Source organism: Schistocerca piceifrons, chromosome 3 (genome assembly GCF_021461385.2).
Source record: "Schistocerca piceifrons isolate TAMUIC-IGC-003096 chromosome 3, iqSchPice1.1, whole genome shotgun sequence".
NCBI classification, from domain to species: domain Eukaryota; kingdom Metazoa; phylum Arthropoda; class Insecta; order Orthoptera; family Acrididae; genus Schistocerca; species Schistocerca piceifrons.
Window position 1 is genome coordinate 234424112 of NC_060140.1, and position 18505 is coordinate 234442616.

Here is an 18505-nt window from a genome sequence, read left to right on the forward strand (position 1 = left end):
CATTTTTGTTGCACACAGTGCTTTACACAATATACGTCTGAGAGTTAGCTGCATTGTAAAATACAATTTTTCCAAGACAGACGTCACTCACAGACATTGAAAGAGACGTCATATCACTCAGTAAATGTATCTGCGTCAACATTTATTTCTCAGAAAATATTGAGCTCTTAATTATATAACCACAAAATAAGTTAAGTTGAATTTTCTTTGAAATCCTGAAGGAGGAGAACGATTTTTGTCATTACTCTGTACTGATGAATTACAATCTATATTATTATATTATTGTTAAGATATGAAATTTAAAACTTACTGAATATGCGTTACAAGAAAAATAATACAGAAGTAAACTAAACCCAGTTGACCAATAATTTTACAAAGAGGTGACAGAAAATAAATAGAAAGAGCTGCTCAAGAAACATATAAAGCTACATAAAAATGCACTCGTAAATTTACAAGATAGTGTGTATTATCTTTCTGGTTCGAAAGATATACAACTACAGACAGATAGTCTCTGGTTTTCAGTTAGCATATCATTAGCATGCATTTCATCTGAGAGAAATGGCGTAACGTATGACAGTACAGAATATCGTCAAAGGTATAGTCTGTACAATTATGACATAAAGTTTGACGCCGGTTCTCGGCCACACAGAACTGCACACGAAACTTAAAGTTTGAAGGAGTAGAGGCTGAGAGAGCGAGTGAGTGAGTGTGTGTGGGGACCACTATCTTGCAACACTGAAAACGGTCATTCCATCGACAGAGTCCGTGCAGCGGTAGCGTGCATGTCCGAATGCGAGCGAGCGGGGAGTCATGTTGAGCTTACTGCGACTGCGGTCGGCCTCCTCGGCCAGCAGCTTCTCCAGCTTCTCCGGGAAGTGCCGCTTGGCGCACCACACCAGCCCGATCAGCAGCAGCACCACCGTCACCGTGATGAGCCCCAGCCAGAACGGCTCCTGCAGCATCCGCTCCGACAGCGGCTTGAACGGGATGTGCATCATCCGCCGCTCGCACCTCTGTCCTGCAACACGCGCGCGCCCAGCCGTACACCACCGGCGTCCGTTCCACAAGTCGCAGCTGCTCTACCTCGTCACTGCGCTACGTAAGAAGACATACTGTATACAACACTTCACTCCGTTCAGTAAGACAAACATACATACATCATACATACACACATGAAAGTATGCGGTACCAGAGACCTATTCAAGTCTCAAACATCTATGATGTACACAGGGTGGTCAATTGATCGTGACCGGGCCAAATGTCTCACGAAATAAGCGTCAAACGAAAAAACTACGAAAAACGAAACTTCTCTTGCTTGAAGGGGGAGAGCAGATGGCGCTATGGTTGGCCCGCTAGATGGCGCTGCCATAGGTCAAACGGATATCAACGGACTTTTTTTAAACAGGGCCCAATTTTTTATTACATATTCGTGTAGTAGGTGAAGAAATAAAAATGTTTTAGTTGGACCATATTTTTCGCTTTTTGATAGATGGCGCTGTAATAGTCACAAACATATGGCTCACAATTTTAGACGAGCAGTTGCTAACAGGTACGTTTTTTTAAATTAAAATACAGAACGTATTTGAACATTTTATTTCGGTTGTTCCAGTGTGATACATGTACCTTTGTGAACTTATCACTTCTGAGGACGCATGCTGTTACAGCGTGATTACCTGTAAATACCACATTAATGCAATAAATGGTCAAAGTGATGTCCGTCACAACAATAGCTCTGAGCACTATGGGACTCAACAACTGAGGTCATCAGTCACCTAGAACTTACTTAAACGTAACTAACCTAAGGACATCACACACATCGATGTCCGAGGCAGGATTCGAACCTGCGACCGTAGCGGTTGCGCGGTTCCAGACTGTAGCACCTAGAGCCGCTCGACCACCCAGGCCGGCGATGTCCGTCAACCTCAATGCATTTGGCAATGCAAGTAACGGCATTCCTCTCAACAGCGAGTAGTTCATCTTCCATAATGTTCGCACATGCATTGACAATGTGCCGGCGCATGTTATCAGGCGTTGTCGGTGGATCACGACAGCAAATATTCTTCAACTTTTCCCACAGAAAAAAACCCGGGGACGTCAGATCCGGTGATCCACCTGTCATGAAATATACTATTCAATACCGTTTCAACCGCACGCGAGCTATGTGCCGGACATCCATAATGTTGGAACTACATCGCCATTATGTCATTCAGTGAAACATCCTGTAGTAACATGGGTAGAAAATTACGTAGGAAATCAGCATACATTGCACCATTTAGATTGCCATCGATAAAATGGGGGCCAATTATCCTTCCTCCCATAATGCCGCACCATACATTAACCCGCCAAGGTCGCTGATGTTCCAATTGTCGCAGCCATCGTGGATTTTCCGTTGCCCAATAGTGCATATTATGCCGGTTTACGTTACCGCTGTTGGTGAAAGACGCTTCGTCGCTAAATAGTCGCTAAATAGAACGCCTGCAGAAAATTTGTCGTCGTCCCGTAATTTCTCTTGTGCCCAGTGACAGAACTGTACACGACGTTCAAAGTCGTCGCCATGCAATTCCTGGTGCATAGAAATATGGTACGGGTGCAATCGATGTTGTTGTAGCATTCTCAACACCGACGTTTTTGAGATTCCCGATTCTCGCGCAATTTGTCTGCTACTGATGTGCGGATTAGCCGCGACAGCAGCTAAAACACCTACTTGGGCATCATCATTTGTTGCAGGTCGTGGTTGACGTTTCACATGTGGAGGAACACGTCCCGTTTCCTTTAATAACGTAGCTATCCGGCGAACGGTCCGGACACTTGAATGATGTCTTCCAGGATACCGTACAGTATACATAGCACACGCCCGTTGGACATTTTGATCACAATAGCCATACATCAACACGATATCGACATTTTCCGCGGTTGGTAAAGGGTCCTTTTTAACAGGGGTAATATATCACGAAGCAAATACCGCCCGCATAGGAGGAGTGTTACGTGATACCACGTACTTATACGTTTGCGACTATTACAGCGCCATCTATCACGAAGCGAAAAAAGTGGTCCAACTAAAACGTTCATATTTCTTTACGTATTACACGAATATGTTATAAAAAATGGAGGTTCCTATTTAAAAAAAAAAACGCTGTTGATATCCGTTTGACCTACGGCCTCGCCATCTAGCGGACCAACCATAGCGCCATCTGGTTTCCCCCTTCAAGCTAGACGAGTTTCGTTCTTTGTAGTTTTTTTGTTTGATACTTATTTCGTGGGATATTTGGCCCGGTCACTATCAATGGACCACCCTGTATATGGAGACTGAAACAATGAATGAAAATTTGTTCCAATGCCGAGATTCGAACCTCGGTCTCCTGCTCACGAAGAAGCGCTAACCACTGACACAGAGGCTTTGCACAATGGCATGGACTTTCCGAGTACGCCTCCCTCCTCAATCAAGTCTCAGCTCACTTCAGTCTGCATATACACGGTGTTCGGAAATTCCTGTAACAAACTTTTAGGACCTGTAGAGGGGAGTGAGTGCGTTATGTTCTGAATAGGAACCTTTCTCCGGAAACGTCTTCCAAAAGCGCCGCAGAGCGTTAAAATTATAGGTGCCGGTGCCTGTTAGTATATGTACATACAGGGTGATTCCGTGATGAGAGACAAACATTCAAGAGCGATGGAGAAGGATAATGTATCAGTTTGAGGTAAGGGCCCCTGTACCAGAAACGAAAGACTTGAAAGTTATAAGCTAAAACGGTTCTAATACTTCTGACATCAGAATACATGTACCGGTACTGTTTTTGCTAAGCTTGTAAGTTAAGCAAGTTTAGGAGCGTGCACTAAAACAAGAAAAAATGTCTATTAACCATGGGCTCTAAAATGCATGCGTGCGGAGCTATTAGCACTTGTTCATCTTCAATAGTGTGAAACGTATATTCCCTAATACAAGGGGGGTTTGAAAAGTCCGTGCAAAAATAAAAATTACTTACGTGTATTGGGTGAACCTTTTTTATTTTTCGACATAGCCTCCTTTTAGACTTAAATACTTCGTTCAACGCTGTTCTAATTTGTTGATCCCTGCCAAATAATAGGAATTGTCCAAGTCAGCAAAATAGCTATTAGTTTCTGCAATCACCTACTCGTTTGAATAAAATCTTTGTCCCGCCAACCATTTATTTATATTGGGGAACAAATAGTAGTCAGAGGGAGCCATGTCTGGAGAATAGGGGGATGTGAAACGAGTTGGAATCCTATTTCCATTAATTTTGCGACCACAACTACTGAGGTGTGTGCTGGTGCATTGTCGTGATGGGAAAGGACCTCGAACTCGTGACCTTTGCCTTTCGCGGGCAAGTGCTCTACCATCTGAGCTACCGAAGCACGACTCACGCCCGGTACTCACAGCTTTACTTCTGCCAGTACCTCGTCTCCTACCTTCCAAACTTTACAGAAGCTCTCCTGCGAACCTTGCAGAACTAGCACTCCTGAAAGAAAGGATATAGCGGAGACATGGCTTAGCCACAGCCTAGGGGATGTTTGGAAGGTAGGAGATGAAGTACTGGCAGAAGTAAAGCTGTGAGTACCGAGTGTGAGTCGTGCTTCGGTAGCTCAGATGGTAGAGCACTTGCCCGCGAAAGGCAAAGGTCCCGAGTTCGAGTCTCGGTCGGGCACACAGTTTTAATCTGCCAGGAAGTTTCATATCAGCGCACACTCCACTGCAGAGTGAAAATCTCATTCTGGAAACATCCCCTAGGCTGTGGCTAAGCCATGTCTCCGCTATATCCTTTCTTTCAGGAGTGCTAGTTCTGCAAGGTTCGCAGGAGAGCTTCTGTAAAGTTTGGAATATTACACCTGATGTTTGTCCGCTATGCCGCTCTACAATGCAGCCGTCCAGGTTGCGCTTACCACGGTCCTGCCGGGCACGTATGCGGCCATCACTGTAGGACACGTTGAAGCGGGACTCATCCGAAAAGATTACATGTTGCCACTTATCACCCTAGTGACGGTGTTCACGTGCCCATTGCAGTCGGAGGAGCTTGTGGTTTCTGGACAATGGAAGCCGACGTAATGGCATAAGTGCAACCAGGCCAACCTGCAGCAGACGGTGACGAACCGTCGATGCAGACAAGTTCACACCTGTTTGCAGTGCTCCAGCGACGACCCAACACTGTGGATAACGCTGTACGGTCCGTAATGACAATGCGGACAAGATGACGGTCATCCCGTGCTGTGGTCATGTTCCGTGGTCCAGTTCCCGCTCGTCGGTGCGCACGACCTCCCTCTATCCACTGCTTCCACACACGCTTCACTGTTGTAGCAGCATGCCCTGTGCGAGCCGAAATGTCACGGCATGACAACCCAGTTTCTTGGAGACCGATCATTCTGCCCGGTTCGAACTCTCTCGCATGGCAATATGGCTCCCTTTCACGTCGACGAGGCATACCGACACTCATTGTATTGTTTCCACCTTGTGTGACCGTTCTGCATCGCCTGTATTAGTCGCAACACCGACCCTGTCGGACCGACACGAGAGGGCTCTGCTCGGCCTACGTGTACCCCATGTCGCTGGAAAAAGTATCACGTATTTCTTGCATACCCGTTGCCACTTCCACAAAGTGTGGCACTATTCGGGTAATTTCTTCTCGGTGTTGCACTTTTCACAAACGGCTGAGTAAGTGCTCACAGCTCTTAAGGCACACATTCTAGAGCTCATTTTTTCCTGTTTTTGTCCAACAGCAGTACTAGTTCATGGTATATGCAGTTCGCTGTCAGAGGTATCAGTACGGGTTTCGCTTATAAATTTCGAGTCGTTCATTTCTGGTAGAGGGACCCTCACCTCAAACTGATACATTTGTACTTGGGTCGTCCAGAAAGTAAGTTCTGTTTCTATCCGCGGCAGCGCTACGATCGCAGTTCCGAGCATGCGCGGCAGTTACTCTGACTCAAGGAGAAGACATGTACGCCATTTTCAGATCGCTGCTGTCGACGTGTGCTTTATAGTACTTCTTTATAATGTCAACCGTAATTGAAAATGCCACCGCGTGTGAAATCAGATCTGTGATTCGTTTTCTAAATGCAAAGAAAGTTAAACCAAAGGAAATTCATAGGCAAATCTGTGAGGTTTACGGACAAAATGCTATGAGTGATTCAATGGTTAGAAGATGGGTCAGACTGTCCGATGAAGAACGTGATCAAGTGCACGATGAAGAACGAAGTGGACGCCCGTCTGTGGTTACTGATGAACTGGTTCACACAATTGAAGAGAGGATTCAGCACAACCGTAAGTTTACACTTAGTGCCCTCGCTATGGAAGTTCCGCAAATCGCACGATCACTAATTCGTGAAATTGTTACTGAAAAAATGAAATTTCGAAAACTTTGCTCACGTTGGGGACGCAAAATTCTCACTGAACAACGTAAAAAACAACGGATGGGCAGTGAACTTCAGTTTCTGACACGCTACAATGAAGAAGGATAGTCACGGGGGATGAAACGTGGGTATCGTGAGACAACCCTGAAACAAAGCGGCACTCAGTGGAATGGAGGCACACGTCATCCCCAATGAAGGTTAAGCATAAGCAAATCTTGACACCTCGTAAAGTTAAGTGCACCGTTTTATTGGGACATAAAAGGCATTTTGCGGATTGATTTCTTACAACGAGGCCAAACAATCAATGCACATGGTTACTGTGAGACCATTAATAAATTGAAATGATAATTAAATCAATACCTTAAGCTGTCGAAAGGCGTTGATATACATCAACGGGGACAGTTGGAAATGTGTGCCCCGACCGGGACTCGAACCTGGGATCTTCTGCTTATATGACAGACGCTCTGTCCATCTGAGCCACCGAGGGTACAGAGGATAGTGCGACTGCAGGGATTTATCCCTTGCACGCTCCCCGTGAGACCCACATTCCCAACTTAATGTCGACACACTACATTCGTAGTGCCCCTGCCCATTACACTCATTACTCGCGGCAGACAATCTTACCGAGTCCCGTAAGAGTTCGGGCAATGCGTGTGCATCCGCACAGAAGAAGAAGGTCAATGGCCGGTTAGCCTTACCTATATGGAGATGGTATCTGCTCTTTCGTACATGTCCGAAAGAACAGATACCATCTCCATATATTATGAAATTGCGCCGCGCAATACAGAACAAGAGCCGAAGATTACTGTCAAAAGGTGTTTTTTTTTTTTTTTTTTTTTTTGTCTGCGATAATGCCCGACCTCACACGGCGAATGTAACCAAACAACTCTTACGGGAATTTCACTGGGTCGCGTTTGATCATCCTCCGTACAGCCCGGACCTCGCTCCTAGAACTTTCATCTGTTCTTACACCTAAAATCTGTCCTTGGTGGTCAACACTTCAACGATGATGACGAGCTGAAAGAACATGTTACCACATGGTTGAATACACAGTCGGAAACCTTCTATGAAGAAGGCATATAAAAACTTGTGTCACGCTATGACAAGTGCGTACAAAATTTCGGAAGCTATGTAGAAAAGTTGTTTTACAGTTGCAGTTGTTGATTTTTGTACAACAAATATTTTTTCTGTATCTGTACATGTTTGTTTTATATAACCAAACGGAACTTACTTTGTGGACATACCTCGTATGTCTCTATCATCCTGAGAAATCTTTAAGTTACTAACATCATCGTGGAGTCGCCCTGCATATACATACGTTTACAGGCGCCGGTGCCTATAACTTTGGCGCTCTGTAGCGTCTTTGGATAACGTTTCAGGAGATGGGTTCCTATTCAAAATATTATGTATTCACTCTTCTCTACAAGTCCTGGAAATTTGTAATGGGAGTATCCGAACACCCTGTATCCACCATGCATGTTTGGAATTTGAAAAGGTCTCTGAAAATACGTTGTTTCAGGTGATTAAAGCACCTAGTTTTTCATGTAATTAAAAGTGATCTAAAAATGACATGAAATACAGATGGTACAAGTAGGCTTGATAATGACGCTTCGTCGAAATCAGCTAATCGCACGATTAAATAAACATTGCATTACAGCCTACTATGGACCTTGTTTACGCTTATTAGACCGCTTGTGTCCTTCAAATGGTTCAAATGGCTCTGAGCACTATGGGACTTAACTGCTCTGGTCATCAGTCCCCTAGAACTTAGAACTACTTAAACCTAACTAACCTAAGAACATCACACACATCCATGACCGAGGCAGGATTCGAACCGGCGACCGTAGCGGTCTCGCGGTTCCAGACTGTAGCGCCTAGAACCGCTCAGCCACTCCCGCCGGCTTGTGTCCTTCGATGCCGAGTTTCTGTTCCGATGCAGCTGGAGAGCCTCTGCAATGCTGTTCGAGTTTAGGGGGGAATACCAATTGGGCTGTTGTGTGGGTGGGAATTTGAATTGAGGAGGGGGGGGTGCTAGGACAACCCATGCAGTTATGGAAAGCCAGTGTGCCAAGATGGCAAACGAGACACGGGTTCGAACACTGGCCTTGGTATAAATTTTCATTTGTGACTACGGTCTGTACATCACACTCTGGCAATCAAAATGACACAACTAAAAAAATAAGAAGCTACTAATATTTCATTATCAGTTTTATACAATTTATTCCTCAAGTCGTGATTTCTCAAGTGCTGCATTTCTGAATTGTGTCACTGTTCCTGCCGGGGTGCGATACATATGACATATATACACTTTATGGATACACAACATTTTAAGTTTTGGCTGCAGATGAAGAACGATGTCTCAGAAACAAATAAATAATGTTACAATCCCCTGTCTCGACCAAAGTTTCCAAGGGGTTTCCCTTGGTTGCAAGGTGTATGGCAGAACTGATAAGCCCCTTCCATTTATTCCCAGTAGAGATCCCCGTCAACCCCGCTACTAGCTTTTCTGATAATTGCCTGAATAAAATCGTGACTCTTAATAGGCCGGATTTTGAACAGCCAGCTCCTTTCCTTGGAGTGGAGGTTGAAAATATTAAAAAAAGAGAGGACATTCTATATGACAGCGACACATGTCGAGCAAACCAGCGAATTTATTCTGTACTGTATATTTCTTATGTATACTACTCTGGGGCCTCTTCAAACTGTATGAAATGCATATGATTGTAATAATAACCCATCAGAACTGCTTATGACTCATTCTCAAGCGGTACCTAGAGTACTTCGGCAGGTATTTGTCATTTAGCATTTAGTTTTTATAATATGTAGATGGAGTTGGTCCAAACAAATACTGCACATCACGACTTTTATGAAATGCTCAGTGTCAGGGGATATGATCGGTTTGTTTCCCATTACAAACAAAATAGTTTTTAAAGAGAAATTTTACTTGCTCAGATTAGTCTACTGCCATATAAATTATATCGATATGTATTAACAGGGACAGTAAAACAATGAGAACAACCAGTATTCCAGCAGCCACTGAGTAGCTCTGCTGCATTGCGGCAGCAGTGAGGGAGGGCCAGGACGGCACACGAATCGCTGCTGGAGATTAGGCTATTCTTCGCATTTTACTGACCATGTTAATACACTACTGGCCATTAAAATTGCTTCACCAAGAAGAAATGCAGATGATAAACGGGTATTCATTGGACAAATATATTATTCTAGAAATGACATGTGATTCCATTTTCACGCAATTTGGATGCATACATCCTGACAAATCAGTACTCATAACAACCACCTCTGGCCGTAATAACGGCCTTGACACGCCTGGGCATTGAGCCAAAAAGAGCTTCGATGGCGTGTACAGGTACAGCTGCCCATGCAGCTTCAACACGATGCCACAGTTCATGAAGAGTAGTGACTGGCGTATTGTGACGAGCCAGTTGCTCGGCCACCATTAACCAGACGTTTTCAATTAGTGAGAGATCTGGAGAAAGTGCTGGCCAGGGCAGCAGTCGAACATTTTCTGTATTCAGAAAGGCCCGTACAGGACCTGCAACATGCGGTCGTGCATTATCCTGGTGAAATGTAGGGTTTCGAAGGTATCAAATGAAGGCTAAGCCACGGGCCGTAACACATCTGAAATGTAACGTCCACTGTTGAAAGTGCCGTCAATACCAACAAGAGATGACCGAGCCGTGTAACCAATGGCACCCCATACCATCACGCTGGGTGATACGCCACTATGGCGATGACGAATACACGCTTCCAATGTGCGTTCATCGCGATGTCACCAAACACGAATGCGACCATCATGATACTGTAAACAGAACCTGGCTTCATCTGAAAAAATGACGTTTTGCTATTCGCGCACCCAGGTTCGTCGTTGAGTACACCATCGCAGGCACTCCTGTCTGTGACGCAGCGTCAAGGGTAACAGAAGCCATGGTCTCCAAGCTGATAGTCCATGCTGCTGCAAACGTCGTCGAACTGTTGGTGAAGTTGGTTGTTGTCTTGCAAACGTCCCCATCTGTTGACTCAGGGATCGAGACGTGGCTGCACGATCCGTTACAGCCATGCGGATGAGATGGCTGTCATCTCGACTGCAAGTGATACGTGGCCGTTGGGATCCAGCACGGCGTTCCGTATTACCCTCCTGAATCCACCGATTCCATATTCTGCTAACAGTCATTGGATCTCGAGCAACGCGAGCAGCAATGTCGCGATACGATAAACCGCAATGGCGATAGGCTACAATCCGACCTTTATCAAAGTCGGAAACGTGATGGTACACATTTCTCCTCCCTGATAGAGGCATCACAACAACATTTCATCAGGCAACGCCGGTCAACTGCTGTTTGTGTATGAGAAATCGGTTGGAAACTTTGTTCATGCCAGCACGTTGTAGGTGTCGCCACCGGCGCCAACCTTGTGTGAATGCTCTGAAAAGCTAATCATTTGCATATCACAGCATCATCTTCCCGTCGGTTAAATTTCGCGTCTGTAGCACCTCATCTTCGTGGTGTAGCAATTTTAATGACCAATAGTGTACATATAGATATAACGTATATTGCATTACACTAATCTGGGGCCGCTCTACCGAATGGGCACCTAATATTACGCTTTAAAAATAATTTTATCTGCAAAAGGGAGCAAACCGATGCTTTCTGCTCACACCGGGCATTATACGCAAGACGTGATGAACAATATTTGTTTGGACCGACTCCATCTACACACTGAAAAAACGAAATTGCAGATGTCTGCAGAAACACCAGAGGAAATGCGATTGATGACTCTTGGGTATGACAAGCGGTGGATACCAGGTGTCTCAGAATTACACCAGCCAACTTCAAGGGGCAGTAGAAGGTGTCTTGAGGAACAAATCGAGGATACGAATCTGTGCCACATCATCCATGAACACTACAGAGCGTCGAAGATATAGACGTAATTTCCTGCCACCAGTTCACCCCTTCAGCAGCAAACTTGACTTGGGCGCTGACGGACCGTAGACGGAACGTCTCGCAGTGTTGCTTGTTATTCAGCGATTTCGTCTGATTTCAACTATCGCCAGTGGAGGAGGTTAATGTAGATGCTATGTAGAAAGGCCTTGTCTCCTAAGAATGTGATGCTCTTTTATCTTGGATGACGGTTTCAGACATGGTTTTCCATCCATAGTTTATTTTTATCCTGGAACCGTCTAAAACATATAATTTTCGATACTCAGGAGAGAAATGAACTGGAGATGGAAATCCATGTCTGCAACCGTCATCCACTGAGGCAACAGAGCACTGCATTCATAGGAGACATAGCCTGTCTCCGCACCAGCTAGTTCCATCTTCTTCACTGTCCATCTAGGCAATCAGTAGCTATCACTGAATAACAAACAACACTGCGAGACGTTCCGCCTACCGTCCATCAGTGTACAAAGTAACGTTTGCTGCTGAAGGGGTGGCCTAGCAGCAGGGGCCCGTGCGTATAATTTCGACGCTTTATACTGTCATTGGATGGCGTTTACGAACGCAGGTTCCCATCATCATTCTGTTTCTGAAGGCGCCTTTTGCATACCCTCGCAGTTTGTTGGTGTAATTTTGAAAGACCATGTACAGACGACGTTTTGGTTGTATGTATGAGTTTTGCTTGCATAATAAGATATTGTATGTATTTATTGTTTTGTCACGTTTGTACATGCCTGTTATAATAATGGTTCAGAGATATGACCTGTTATTAAAATAATATCTCTGATGAAAATTGATTTATGTAACGTATTAAACTTAGGACTCTCTTTTGTCCTGAATTATCTATCACTCATAAGAATTTTATCGAAGTTCTCAATACCTTTTTTTTGTTTCTGACTTCCGTTCGTTCGTTTTAAAATGTTATTTGGACTTTTTGCCAAATATGTACAGATTTCTATTTTGTCCAAGATGTTCATGTACATTCCTTCCTATACTCCGTGAAGAATGGAATTAATGATGGGGGGAGCTGAAGAGGAATGTAGATGAACAAGGGAGCGTCCGACTGATCACAAGCGAAGTTGGAAGCCTCTGAAGTGTACCATAGTGAGAGTGTGTGTGTGCACGTGAACCAAACAGGTAAACCTGTAGTGTAATATGCCCTTAAGACAACTGTTATCTCTGGTAAAAACTTTCACACTTTACAAGCAACGAGATTGCCACATAAAGCAGTCATTAAAATTACGTTCAATAATATTTATCTGTGTAGTTAACCACTTCGTTATGCTGCTTTATAGACTAAAATTTCGATCCCTGTTTCAGGGGCCTTAACCAGAATGAGTAAATACGAAGAGCCTGGTGAAGGATTAAATACCAGTATACAGATGAAGACCTCTTTCTTGCAACAGGATGAGAAATGTTGGTATATAAAAACAAGATGCTAATGTGGTTATATGTCTGGAAACATGTTGTTGAAGATGACAGTTGTCGTAGAAGACTACTCTAGCACATATAAAAATTAAATTTTTATAAAAACTAATCTTTCATTTCAAAAGAACAGCGCTATGCTTTTAATGAATGAGATTATTTATAAATACAGGGCGTTTCAAAGTTGTTGCAACAAACATCTTGTCATGGTAGATCACGTCTAGGGGAACAACTTCTGTTAGAGACAAAACGTTCCCGTACGATTGTTGACGCCGCGTGGCGTACTTTTATTGAATTTGTCGGCCGTGGGACGACGAAATATCAGCAAACTAGCACTGTCTACTAAACAGGTATGCTACATTGCATAGTCTATAAAAAATCGACTGATTATCAGCAAGAAAATCTGAAGAATGAGTGTCTCTAAGTGGAGAAAGATACATTCTAAGAAGAAAAAGACGAACTACACTCATGCTCATAAATTAAGGATAATTGCAGAATGTGGTGTCACACAACGTGGCACTACATAAAACTGGCGCTAATAGCATAGGTACATAGGGAAGTCACAAAACATAGATCTGTAAGTCCACGGTGTTGGTGTGATAAGTTGAGAAAACCGTCCCGAAATACATGTGTTACAAAACGCCACTGTTTCCTGCGTATGTGCCCCGACATCATTATGGGATATGATCACCATGCACACGAACACAGGTCGCACAACGGGTTGGCATACTCAGGATCAGGTGGTCGAGCAGCTGCTGGGGTATAGCCTCTCATTCTTGCACCAGTGCCTGTCGTAACTCCTGAAGTGTCGTAGGGATTTGCAGACGTGCAGCGATACGTCGACTGAGAGCATCCCAGACATGCTCGATGGGGTTTAGGTCTGGAGAACAGGAGGCCACGCCATTCGCCTGATATCTTCTGTTCCACGATGGCAGCTTGGTGGGGCCGTGCGTTGTCATCCATCAGGGGGAAGGTGCGACCCACTGCACCCCTGAAATGGCGGACATACTGGTGCAAAATCACGTCCCGATACACCTGACCTGTTACAGTTCCTCTGTCAAGGACATGCAGGGGTGTACGTGCACTTATCATAATCCCACCACACCCCATCAAACCACGACCTCCATACAGGTCCCTTTCAAGGACATTAAGAGGTTGGCATGTGGTTCCTGGTTCACGCCAGATGAAAACACGGCGAGAATCACTGTCCAGACTACACCTGGATTCGTCCGTGAACATAATCTGGGACCACTGTTGCAATGACCATGTACTGTGTTCTTGATATCAGGCTTTACGGGCTGTCCTCTGACCAGGGGTCAGAGGAATGCACCTTGCAGGTGTCCGGGCGAATGAACCATGTCTGTTCAGTGGTCTGTAGACTGTGTGTCTGGAGACAACTGTTCCAGTGGCTGCGGTAAGGTCCCAAGCAAGGCTACCTGCAATACTCTGTGAGCGTCTACGGGCACTGATGGTGAGACATCGGTCTTCTTGTGGTGTTGTACACTGTGAACGTCCCGTACTGCAGCGCCTGTACACGTTTCCTGTCTGCTGGAATCGTTGGCATAATCTTGAAATCACACTTTATGGGACACGGAGGGCCGCCTGCTATGTTTGACTAGCCTCCAGTCGCCCTAGTATTCTACCCCTCATAACGTCATCAATATGTGTTTTTTGAGCCATTTTCAACACACAGTCACCATTAGCACGTCTGAAAACGTCTACACATTTACTCGCTACATCGTACTCTGACATGCACCAGCACACCTCTGCGTATGTGGACTGCTGCCAGCGCCACCGTGCGACGACCGCAGGTCAAATGCACTGCATGGTCATACCCCGAGGTGATTTAAACCCGCAAACCTCCCACTAGAGCGTTGTTTCACCATGTATCAACATTATCCTTAATTTATGAGCATGAGTGTTTGTAGAAATTATGCGAATGGGAGATGTAATGTCCATGTAGAGACAAACAAATTATTAAAATTTTAAAAAAGATTGGATGATTTATTCTAGACAAAGAGCATCACAAACTGAACAACGAAACTTCCTGGCAGATTAAAACTGTGTGTCGGACCGAGACTCGAACTCGGGACCTTGGCCGTTCGGGGGCAATTTCCCTACCAACTGAGCTACCCAAGCACGACTCACGCCCCGTTCTCACAGCTTTACTTCTGCCAGTACCTCGTCTCCTACCTTCCAAACTTTACAGAAGCTCTCCTGCGAACCTTGCAGAACTAGCGCTCCTGAAAGAAAGGATATTGCGGAGACATGGCTTAGCCACAGCCTGGGGGATGTTTCCAGAATGAGATTTTCCGCAATATCCTTTCTGTCAGGAGTGCTAGTTCTGCAAGGTTCGCAGGAGAGCTTCTGTAAAGTTTGGAAGGTAGGAGACGAGGTACTGGCAGAAGTAAAGCTGTGGGGACGGGGCGTGAGTCGTGCTTGGGTAGCTCAGTTGGTAGAGCACTTGCCCGCGAAAGGCAAAGGTCCCGAGTTCTAGTCTCCGTCCGGCACACAGTTTTAATCTGCCAGGAAGTTTCACATCAGCGCACACTCCGCCGCAGAGTGAAAATCTCATTCTGGCAATAACGCATTGGTGCACCTGTGGCTAGCATGTAAGCTGATCTTCACTTTGGCATTGACCGACAGAGCTGTTGAATCTCCTCGTCCCAAATCCTGTCGGAAAGGCGCGTTAGATCGTCAAAATCCCGAGCTGGTTGGACGGCCCTTCCCATAATGCTCCAGACGTTCTCAATAGGTGAGAGCCCGGCGACCTTTCTGGCCAAGGAGGGATTTGGAAAGCACTAATACGAGCAGTAGAGGCTCTCGTGGACATCATGTTGCTGAAATATAAGCTCAGGTTGGCCTGCCATGAAGGGAGAAATATCGTCTTTGTACCGCTCTGCTCTAAGAGTGATGCAGATGACAACCAAAAGGATCCTGCTATGAAAAGAAATACCCCGCCCCCAGATCATCGTTCCTGGTTGTCGGGCCGTACGCTGGGCGACAGGCAGGCTGATATCCTACCACTACCTGGGACGCCTCCAGACAATCCTTCACTGGCCAACGGAACTCGTCGCTGAAGGCAATTTTGGTCCTGTCAGTGAGATCCCAGGTCGAAGACGCGCCTGGAGATGCCTCGGACGGCGATGGGATACTGAATTAGACATCCTCGGAGTAACGAAGCAGCTTAAATCGCTTAGTAAAGGCAAGGCCTCCGCTCCAGATTGTATACCAGTCAGGTTGTTCTCAGAGTATGCTGATAAAATAGCTCCGTATTTAGCAATTATATACAACCACTCGATCACACAAAGATCCGTACCTAAGGACTGGAAAATTGCTCAAGTCACACCAATACCCAAAAAGGGAAGTAGGAGTAATCCGCTTCATTACAGGCCTATATCAGTAACGTCGATAAGCAGTAGGGTTTTAGAACATATACTGTATTCGAACGTTATGAAGTACCTCGAAGAAAACGATTTATTGACACATATTCAGCACGGTTTCAGAAAATATCGTTCTTGTGAAACACAAATAGCTCTTTATACTCATGTGCTATAGACAGGGGATGCCAAATTGATTCTATATTTTTAGACTTCCAGAAGGCTTTCGACACCATTCCTCATAAGCGTCTTCTAACCAAACTGTGTGCCAACGGAGTATCGCCTAAGTTGTGCCACTGGATTCGTGATTTCCTGTCAGAATGGTGTCAGTTCGTAGTAACAGACGGAAAGTCATCGAGTAAAACAGAAGTAATATCCGGCGTACCTCAAGGAAGTGTTATAGGCCCTGTATTGTTCCTGATCTATATTAACGAGATAGGAGACAATCTGAGTAGCCGTCTTAGATTGTTTGCAGATGATACTGTCATTTACAGTCTTCTAATGTCATGAGATGATCAAAACGACTTGCAAAACGATTTAGATAAGATATCTGTATGGTGCGAAAAGTGGCAATTGACCTTGAAAAAGGAAAAGTGTGAAGTTATTCACATGAGTACTAAAAGAAATCAGCTAAATTTCGGGTACGCGATAAGTCACACAAATCTGAAGCCTGTAAATTCAACTAAATACTGATGGATTACGATTACAAATAACCTAAGTTGAAACGATCACATAGATAATATTGTGGGTAGAGCAAACCAAAGACTGCGATTCATTGGCAGAACACTTAGAAGGTGCAACAGGTCTACTAAAGAGACTGCTTACACCACGCTTGTCCGCCCTGTTCTCGAGTATTGCTGTGCGGTGTGGGATCCGCATCAGGTGGGACTGACGGATGACATCGAAAAAGAACAAAGAAGGGCAGCTCGTTTTGTATTATCGTGAAACAGGGGAGATAGTGTCACAGACATGATACGTGAATTAGAGTAGCAATCATTAAAACAGAGGCGTTTTTTGTTGCGACGGGATCTTCTCATGAAATTTCAATCACCAGTTTTCTCCTCCAATTGCACCCACCTACATAGGGAGAAATGATCATCGCGATAAATAAGACAAATCAGGGCTCGCACGGAAAAATTTAAGTGCTCGTTTTTCCCTCGTGCCGTTCGAGAGCGGAACGGTAGAGAGTCAGCTTGAAGGTGTTCACTGAACCCTCTGCCAGGCACTTTATTGTAAATAGCAGAGTAATCATGTAGATGTAGATGTTTGACTGTCGCCCGCCATATGGCCTGGCAACCAGCCCATTTCTTTTCATAGCAGGACCCCTTTGGTTGTCATCGTGATACCCTTTCAACACAGCAGTGGGTCGTCGATAGTCTACACATCGTTTTGTTGCCCTTCATTGCAAGTCATCCTGGGCTTACATTCCAGCAAGATAATGCCCGCCCGCACATGGCGAGAGTTTATAATGGTTGTTTTCGTGCTTACCAAACCATACCTCGACCAGCAAGTTCACCGGATCTTTCCCCTATTGAGAACATTTAGAGCATTACGGGCAGGGCCCACCAGAAGCTCTTTCTCTTGAATAAATAATCCAGTTTTTCTGAAATTGTGTATCGATCGATTTCTTTCCATTTGGACTATTCATTCATGGCGTGTGCTTTTCTTTTTGTTCAAAATGGTTCAAATGGGTCTGAGCACTATGGCACTTAACATCTGAGGTCGTCAGTCTCCTAGACTTAGAACTACTTAAACCTAACTAATCTAAGGACATCACACACATCCATGCCCGAGGCAGGATTCGAAGCTGCGACCGTAGCAACAGCGCAGTTCCGGACTGAAGTGCCTAGAACCACTCGATCACAGCGGCCGCCTTTTTTTTCTCTTAGAGTGTATTTTAAAAGATCGGCCAATGTGTTTGCACATTGTGTTTGCATATTGTGTATGAACCCCTCAGATTGCCTACGTCCTGCCGCCTCTCAAGGGTATAATGACTTAATCAATTCTATAAGACACCTAGCGTCGTCGGGAAGCATCAGCGAACATTTCGCCTCTAACAAAAGTTGTACCGCATGACTTGATCTATCACTCCAGGCGGTTGTCGCAATGACTTTGAAACACCTTATCAGACACGGCTACTTGTTTATTTTTATTTTTGCAGGACACATATCAGACTACTCGCCCATTTTAGTCGTCACGTGATTTATTTTTGTGCGCTCATAGCATTTCTGCAGATGTTTTTGGAGATTTTTATCTGATTGTCAGTACGTCCTCATTGTCTTACGGATGAGGTAGTATGCTTCCCAATATCAGCTGGTGTTATAAAGCACGCCGTCTCCTCTGTAGCACATCCCGCTCTACAAGGACCAGACGGCCCAGCTTACT

At 44.9% G+C, this 18505-nt stretch overlaps 1 protein-coding gene across 1 annotated transcript in view; it reads right to left on the minus strand.

The window, feature by feature from the left end:
* LOC124788539 overlaps positions 1 to 18505 on the minus strand; it is a 573870-nt gene that overhangs the window by 182315 nt on the left and 373050 nt on the right. Inside the window, exon 18 of the mRNA XM_047255809.1 lies at positions 824 to 1018. Within this exon, the coding sequence (XP_047111765.1) occupies positions 824 to 1018 (195 nt within the window). The remainder of the gene's footprint in view (positions 1 to 823; positions 1019 to 18505) is intronic.